This window comes from Epinephelus fuscoguttatus, linkage group LG13, assembly GCF_011397635.1.
Source record: "Epinephelus fuscoguttatus linkage group LG13, E.fuscoguttatus.final_Chr_v1".
NCBI lineage: Eukaryota > Metazoa > Chordata > Actinopteri > Perciformes > Serranidae > Epinephelus > Epinephelus fuscoguttatus.
Window position 1 is genome coordinate 12953169 of NC_064764.1, and position 9347 is coordinate 12962515.

Here is a 9347-nt window from a genome sequence, read left to right on the forward strand (position 1 = left end):
TGTTTTGGTTTTAATGGAGCAGTATAGGACAGAATCGGGCACTGACGTAATGTTCTTTGCATCTTGTACTGTATACGATATACAACTGTTGGCTTGACCCAGATCCTACTAGGAACATGTTTGTCTCCTGGTCTGTGGCCCTATGCAGCCACAAGATAAGATAAAAAAATATTATCTACCACATCATATAAAGATGAAAAAGACTCTTAAAGCTCTAATACCCAATGGAGTGTTTCAAGTGGATGCATACATATATACAAATGCAGTTTGTGCGTAACATCTTACATCTATGGCACACACACACACACACATGCGCGCATTTATCCAAGCAAATGCATTCGCTACTGTGCGGGCATGCACAGAGATAAAAGCATGTGTACACTTGGAGAAGGAACTACAAAGCCAGACAGTAATCAGATCCTCTTCATGCAAAGTGCCACTGTCATTTATGATAACTCTTGAACAGATAACTCAGTGCACAACACCGTCTAGAACTTGTAGTCATTGATTTTATCAAGGGCTTTAAGGAAACACTGTCTCGCATGAATACGTTTTCATGATGATGAAGCCCCAAAACAGAGATGGAGGGTTATACAGTGCCAGATAAAACAAGACAAAGCAATATAAAATACCCAAATCTAAAGCACTTATAGCAGTGCTGCTCCCATCTGTGACAGGTTGACAGCTGCTCCAAACCTTTATCTTGTGGTTTCTTGAATTGCTTTAACATTCTAAATAAGCTTGTATTAGTGATGTGCTTTTCACATTTGTTTCTGTTTTTCATATTGTGGCTGTATATTAGCAGGGAAAGACTGAGGTGTCTTGGAAATAGATGCCTTATTCAGTGTTTTCTGAGCCTAGAGGTGGGTCAGAAAGAGATTAAACATTGGTGCTCAGAGCGACCTCAGGTTTCATTAAGGATCTCACGGCACCATAGATAAAGTGGTGTACTGTACGGGGCCCTTCTTTTTTTTTCACTCCGCCCACGAATGAGTGAATTTCATCCCTCCTTAATCCCTCAAGTATGCTGGAGATGAAGACAGTCACGACAAGCGCTAGTCTGAGACGCCAGAGTGAGAGAGGCAAAGAAAAAGGGTCAGAGAGAGACAGCTAAAGAGAGGGTGTCTGGACATCAACAGAGATGGTGGAGGGTTTCAGCGCAAGGTGAGAATGAGATACAGAGAGATAAAGCAGTGATAAAGTGATATTGAAATGGAGATAAAAATGAAACACAAGTAAAATTTGGCCATTATCCAAACTGAAGAAGGTGGAAAATGTATGTGAACAAATCCAGCACCTTTCCAGCGTTCCTGCGAGGACAGTGTGAGAGGGTCTGTGTGTCCTCACTAATTGCTTCCCTCTTTTCCTGACCCTGCTGTCTGGAACGCGTTGATCACTCTCAAACATGTTTGATCATGTTGTTTTTTGCTGATGTAAAACAAGACTGAGAATAATGAAGTTTGCCTCAATAAAATGTTTCAGCACTCATAACTTATAATGCACCCACTCTAAATAGTAGCAATAAAGTGTGACCGAGAGGAAACCAACACCACCAAACCAATTTCACAAAAGAAAAACATTCACAAGTTTGTTCTGTTGTAACAGCTTGGTACAGTGGCACACCCAACAGCACTGACAGCCAAAAGATACAAATTGTCAAAGAATGGATATATTCAGATGAAAAGTACGGGGAAAGGTGCACGGATGTTTGTGGGGCTCAGAAATATCTATCAATCTCATGGAGAGCAGAGCTGGAATGCCGTGTTGGTAAGAAGGCTGGTGTTTTCTGGGCACATGGGCATCTGAAGTATGGCTGAGAGGAAAAGCAGACATCATACGTGGAACTGATTAAAGGCAAATTCAGCTTGGAATAGCTCTATTAACTAATGGCAAGTAAACAGTAGCTGTGACATATTAGCTACTGTATCAGAGATACTGCTGATGCCTTTGTCAGTGATGTCTTTCAGAGAGTGGCACAAATATTTTTAAAAGCAATATTTATTTCCTTATAATTTCCAGGCATTGGTAAAGACAAACTAAGTATTAATGGCTTGAAAAGTACACTGACTTCTACGAGCCTTTCTACTTTAATCGGTGAAACACGTTTATCCCTGTGACAGTCTGGTGACCTGTCTAGGGTGTACCCCACCTCAAGCCCAGTGTAAGCTGGGATAGACTCCAGCCTCCTCGCGACCCCCAAAAGCATAAGCGGCTACAGGAAATGAATGAATGAATGAATGAGATCACGTGACCAATGCGATGACAACATTGTTGAAGGAAGTGGAATAAAGACCAATAGTCAGCATAAGGAAGCAGGTTGGGGTGGTGAGTGGGTCAAACAACTCAGGACTTTCCCCCAGGAGACTGGTGTTCAAGAATGTGGGAAACCAAATGAATTTCAGGTTATCTTAAGGTACGTTGTCACCATGTTTCTTTTCCTAAACCTAACCTATGTAACTTTACTTGCCTAAACCTAAAGATGACTAACCGTGTTTTTTTTCCAAACCTAAGGTAACTTCCTTGCCTAAACCTAACCTACGTAACATTATGTTAAGTAGATATCATTCAAGGGCCCCTACTTTGTTAGTTATCATACCAACTATTGTATATGCATTTTCATAAGACATCACACAAACCATTGTATGGAAACATTGCGTGATGCTACTCAGCCAATCAAATCTTTGCATTCTGATAGGCATTACAATTGACTTGGGTCGATGTGATACACACACGTGTGATGAGACAAGAGTTGGCGAAATAAGAGACTCAGAGAAAAGTATTGGCTTGTTCTAAAGAAAAAAATAGGGGAGACAGCAAGTCACAGTTTTAAATCAAGAATGGACAGACTCTTACATGTTTGTTCTTCCCACAGGCAGTTCAAAACCAGTATGTCTCATCATATGTTCCAAGACTGTGGCGATTATAATAGACTAAGCACAGAGCATCTTTGGAGCAAACATACCCACTGAAATCTGAACTAAGGGCACAGAAAATTAAATATTTTATATAGCACTGAATCACTGAACTGGATTATAGTGCAAGTTAGATGTGGGGGGTGGGGGGGGGTCCACCATGTTAAAAATGTAATGTAATGTAAAATGTACTGATCAACTAAATGTGAGAGTTTGCAAACTCCACAAGTTATGCCATGAAAAACGTTTTCTGATGAGACTGCCGCTGTTTGTGTTAGGAGTAATTAATCAATTTGATGAATTTGAAGCTATAATCTTGATTGACAAATGAAATTGGAAAACTATGATAAAAACAGCAACATGAAACAGTAACAGTAACATGAAACAGTAACAGTAACATGTACAGAAACAGTAACATGTACAGAAACAACAGTAGAGGAGAACCAGAGACGGCTCCACTCTACAGCAACTTCTACTTTATGCAGAAATGTGAAATCCATCACGTTAGCTAGCAACGTTACAGTTACAGTACATATGAAGCTGGCTCCTGCTGACCCTAAACTATGAGAACAGTTTTTGCCCCCTTCGTCAAATTGTCGAGGCATTTTGACATCTCTTGGACAATTTGAACCCTCTACCCTTTATATTTACCCTTTATCTAACACTGGGACATATTTAAAGTATGTAAGCCTGCAAAAACCCCAAAATTCATGCATGCACAGTAGTGCAGACCCACACGTACCCACACACACATAAACATGTTTAATTCAGCCCTTTCTCTGATGCCAAACCCACATCGTCATTTATTCTTTATCTGTACCCATCTCCCTGGTCCTGATTAGACATCGAGCTTTTCAGACTAGGAGTAGAGTGGACAAGATAAGATCTGTTACAATGAAACTCTCCTCTGGTGATGATGGCGGTTCTGACTATACAGCCTGTGTGCATGTGTGTGTGTGCGTGTGTGTGTGCATGTGCATATATTTTCCCACAACTGTACGACTGAATGAGTGTATTCGTCCATCTCTGAGTGCATGTTAAACAGATTAACCCGGGATCCAGTGGTCGGAGACGTATTTGGACTGACACACACATAAACACAAAGGAGAAAGCTGAAACGCACACACACACACACACACACACACACACACAAATGCAGCGTGTGTGTGCACCTGTAGGCCAGTGGCACGCTCCAAGCAGGCTGTCCGCCAAACTGGGACTGTCACAGACACACACACTCACATACACACACACATCGAGCAAAGTTGGCTCCGCTAAGCACTGCAGTCAAAACCAGTATAAGAGAGCAAAGGCATTCCTCACTCCCCAGAGTCTCTGAGCTGTGCTCTCTGCTCTCAGGCCAAATGATTAGAGTGCTCTAATCAGCAGAGGCTCTGAAAGGACAGCTATCTCCCCGCATTTCATCTCCCTCACTCTCCGTCTATCATTGCCGCTCTCTCTCTTTTCCTTCAGCGACAACCTATCTGTATGATAGGTATTTTCCTTCAAAAGACAAGTACGGCTAAAAGACATACAGAGACATTGAAGAGGAGCGAGCATGAGACAGAGAAAGAGAGATGTACCGATGGTATGTCCAGCAGCTTTCAACAGAGAGCATCATTGTCTTGGCAGACTGGGAAGCAAACCCACAGGTGTGGCTTCACCCTAGCTGCACCACAGTTGGCCACTGTGTGTGTGTGTGTATGTGAATCAGTGTCTGAAAGTGTGCACTTGTGTGTTTTTGTGAGTGAGTGTGCAAGTTAGCCAGCAAACAAGTGAGTGAGTGAAAGAAGATGACAACGTATGTCAGTGGGGATAAAAAGGAAGTAGCTGATTTCTTAGTGTTGATTCCCTTAATCCACTACAGCTTTATTTAAAATGAATGTCGTGAGTCCTGTCGAATGTGCTGCCAGTGGAACGCTGACATGGGCGTTCCAGAGACTGAATATATTTTCAACACAAGGAGCTACTTGGTCGAAGATTCTTACAAATTTAGCTTCATAAATTTGGATGTATCGCTTGTGTTTCATTGATTCATTGTCTTTTATCTCTTCCAATTGATTACACCACCGTTTAGGAACAGTGTTTATGTGAATGTAAATACAGCTTTTGTTGATAATAATGACACATTGATGCATAAAGGATCAAAATCTACAGTATTTTATTGTGGTGCTATATATATATATCTTCTCATGTTGGTGTTTTTTTAGTTGTCATTCTTTTTTGAGTTGCATTCAGCCCTGATGGACAACAAGATTTTGCCAAATTTAGCCCAAACACACAGAGTGTTTAAAAGCAACGTACATGTAAATGACCCCTGTATATGACATTGTTTTTCCCTCTTTCCCCCGAGACCAGCACCCCTCTGGGTAAACGTGACTTGTCCACATTGATATTATGTCCTCCGTCTACACTGAGGCACCTGAGGACTGTGCTTTTCAAAAAATGCCCCCAGTGACCCCATCTCTGAAAAATCTGGTCTGGCATTTCAGTGTGGATAAGGAAAACTGAGCTCTTGGAAAACGATAGCAAACCCCTACTCAGGCACTGTCAGTGGCTATGTTGCAGTAAAGTTATGACAATTTAACTTAGCTTACCCTCTCTTACCCATTTTCTACCAAATTATCTCTGGTTCTTGAACCAGGTCTGTTCAGGATTCTTGGAGTAATCTAGTGAATCAGCCTGCATGTCCACCAATTTTGCACAGAAGTATTGTAATCAAGGATGGGTCATCAATGAAGGACATTGCACAATTCACAACAGAAATAAACAGCAGTAGCAAAGCCAAGGATTGCATTGATTACCTGCAAACTTTTGTTGTGTTATTACTAGGGCTGCCACTAAGGATTATTTTCACTGTCAACTAATCTGTCGATTATTTCTTCAAATAGTCGACTAATCATTTCATCAAAAAAATGTGTTAACATGTTGAAAAATGTTGGTCTGTCTCGCCCAAACCCCAAAATTACGTCATCTAATGTCTTGTTTCATACTCACGCCAAAAGGTTTTAGTTCACTTTCACGGGAGAGTGTGTAAAGCTGCCAATATCTGAACGTAAGAAGCTGCAATAAGAGTATTTTGGGGTACTTTTATGGTACTTTTCTATGAAAAATGACTCAAACTGATTAGTCGACTACTAAAATAGTCACTGATTATTTTAATAGTCAATTAGTCATCGATTAGTTGACTAATCGTGGCAGCCTTAGTTATTACAGATATTTGTTTTTATCAAAAAAGTATGGACTAACAAGTAATGAATCCTGCATGCTATTTTTTTTCCCAAAGATTTCTCTCTTGACGTTTCCATTGCTGTTCTCTACCTCCTCTTTTCAGCCTGTACAATATGACACACTCTCTGATGTTGTCACAGTTCACACAGTTCCCCCGCTTTTCATTTTCTGAACCATTTTATTTTTGGTCAAAATGCTCTGAATGGTTCAAAATCAGATACAGGCACAGAATCGGTTCTATGTTGTTGGAAAAGTGGTATTGGTAATTTTAACATCAATATTGGCCATTACACGGTACACACACTGTCACTCACTCATACATCTATGTTGATTTTATAACAACTTAGCGATCATAAAATAGTGATTCAGCATTGCAGTGTAGGAGTTTCTGTTTTCCTGATCAACAGGTAGCATTTTTGAGCCAAGATGTCCAGTGAGTGAGAGACTCAGCACAGTAACTGGACTGTGTCTGTCCTTTCCCTTAACAGATGTTGGCTTTGATGCACTCTTGTACTTTGCCAACAAAAAGATGACAAAGAACAGATTTTGAACTGTTCAGGCATCTTACATCTTTAAGAAAACATCCCGGGAACAAGAGTGTGGATGCTCATTGTTTATAGATGTAGCTGCATTTTCTCTTTGAGTGACACCCCAGAAGATAACATGCTTTCCAGCAGGAGCTTGGATCTGTGTCATCCGTCTTACGATCCGTCTGTATGCAATGTCAACCCCACATTTACAACAGGACGAGAGAGGTCTTTAACGTCAAATCAGTCATTATAAAAGCAACGGAGAGCAGATCATTTTTTCCATTCCATATCCAATAAATTCTGTAGATACTGACGGAAACTATTTTTCCTAACAATGTAATTCTAATAAATCCCCACAGACTACCTGCATTTACCTCACATCTATAATGATCACATGCAAAGTGACAGAATAATGGAAAAGTTCACTTTCAGAGACACGTCCTCTGAAACCGCCAGTCCATCTGCCAGTTGCACAAGGACATTCAGTCGACTTACACAGCCTCTGTGACACTACAACCCACATTGACCTTGACTGGGCTGTGAATGAACAGTGGGAGGATTCGCTGGAGAAAAAAAAAAAATCACAAAGGTTCACATTCAAACACTGCCGCTTTGCAGAAGTGTGTACGAGTGTGTGTCTGTGTCTGTGTGAGTGTCTGTGTGTGTGTGTGTGTGTGTGTGTGTGTGTGTGTGTGTGTGTGTGTGTGTTCATAAAAGAAAGAGAGAGGGAAAGACAGCCAGAAATATTGGATGTTGTCTAATGAAACACTGCACACAAGACAGTGAGAGCACCACACAGACAGACACACATAGCAGAAAACATGTTATCAGCAGATCTGCAGTGTCTGTCTGTCTGTCCGAATGTCACACACCTTGCAGAGTTGAGCCTATATGGATTGTTTTATGATGACATATCCACTGTGCCTAGAGGGCCACCTGACATTCCTAACTCTGAACCCCCACTACACACACGCACACAAACACACACCACCTCCACCAATCTCCATGTCCTCTTTCTTCTCCATGTGTTACTGCAGGCAATGAGCAGCAGACACCTCTCTCACCACCCTGTTTCTGTCTCTTTGTCCGTCACCCTGGGGACCCGTATTTCCCAGTCGCACTGAGACATATTTTGACTTGAGAGTGATTTTTTTCATTACATTGAGCTTTGCTTGTTTTGAGAAGAATAAAGTGTGAATAATTGTTTGATTATATATTTTTAAGCACTTTAAAATTGATTTATTTCTCACATTTAGGCAACATGCATCTTGATTTGTAGTCTTAATTTGGTCCATTTGTATGGATTGCAGCCATAGATATGCGTCTTTGGACCAGACTCTAGAAGTTCTTTGCGTATTTAGGTGAAATGCCGGTAAGCCAATGCTGAGTGAGGGTGCTGTGGGTAAATATAGAAAATATATACGCCCCATGTTTGTGCGCAAAAAGTAAATACAGCAGTCAGGTGAGAGCATTTAAATCCCAGTTTGACACGAGACAGAGCAACACAAAACACGTGGTAAGTAAATACAGAGCACTTACCACCAGAGTCCGATGATATTGACCGGACAGAGCAAGATAAAGAACAGGGCCAGCTGGATCCGCGATAGACGAACCGTCATGGTGAACGCAGCAAATCCTCGAGGAGATTCCCCAGCAATGTTTTAAAGTACTGACGAGCTCAGCCAAAACCGAGTTGGATTATTTCTTAAATACATAGGAGGTCCTTGTTTTCTGACGGTGGCAAAAGCTCACTGGAAACTATCTGTCAACAAGAGCGCAAAAAGTTCCTCATCCAACTCCTCTTCTGTGGGGCGCATCTTAATGCGCAACAAAGTTGGTCAAGAGGCTACTGAAGAGATGTCCGCTTTCAAAGGTGTGGTTAACCTCTTCATTGTCGTTCTGCTCTATCTGTCGCAGCGCATCACATGTTTCCAAAACGATCTGAGGAGGAACGAGAGGTGACTCCAAGCGGTAAAGTCCTCTCAGACTGCGAAACAGCGCACGGTGGTTGTGAGGACACTCAGAGTCTCGCCACTCTTTGGGGGATATTTAAAACAATGAAATGATACAAAAGAAGAAAAATAGCACCGCGGCTTTTAAAAGACTTCAAACAAAATCTTGGTCTTTTGGCGCTGCTGAATGTTGGTCGTGCCCTACGCGCTGTGAAGTGACGCGCAGATAAAGATACTTGGTAAAGTAGTTTTCGGTGCGCACCGGCTGCAGGTAGAGGTGTCTGTGTGCCACAGTCTGCCGATGTGTTTTCTTTGGATGATAAAGGGAGAGAAAAATGCGCTCGTCTTCTTCCACCTTGGTGTGACGTCGCTCCGGGCGAAGCGAAATCCTCGCTGTCACTCAGAGAGGGAGAGAGAAAGAAACTGCAATTAGTTTCAGGAGGACCCGGCTGAGAGCAGAGAGGGGGTAAACACACACACACACACACACATGCATGCATGCATGCACACACCTGTCACACAGTGTGTTTACGGTGGACCCGAAATCAGAGCTTATGGAATGAGGTGATGTCAGCACAGGTGTGGTGGTACCTTTCTGATATCAGTGCCAACAGACTGGCACGTTCTGAAGTCATCTGGTGTCTTGTCATATCTTTTCTTTGGCTAAAGCTGAAAAGATGACATTATTTTTCTACCTCATCGTGGTGAGAGGAGAAAACTGT

General features: G+C 41.9%; 1 protein-coding gene across 1 annotated transcript in view; it reads right to left on the reverse strand.

Moving 5' to 3' along the window:
• wnt6b (wingless-type MMTV integration site family, member 6b) overlaps positions 1–9056 on the reverse strand; it is a 33971-nt gene extending 24915 nt beyond the window's left edge. The window contains exon 1 of the mRNA XM_049594615.1: positions 8213–9056. Within this exon, the coding sequence (XP_049450572.1) occupies positions 8213–8292 (80 nt within the window). The 5' untranslated portion in view covers positions 8293–9056. The remainder of the gene's footprint in view (positions 1–8212) is intronic.
• Positions 9057–9347: the final 291 nt, after the last annotated feature.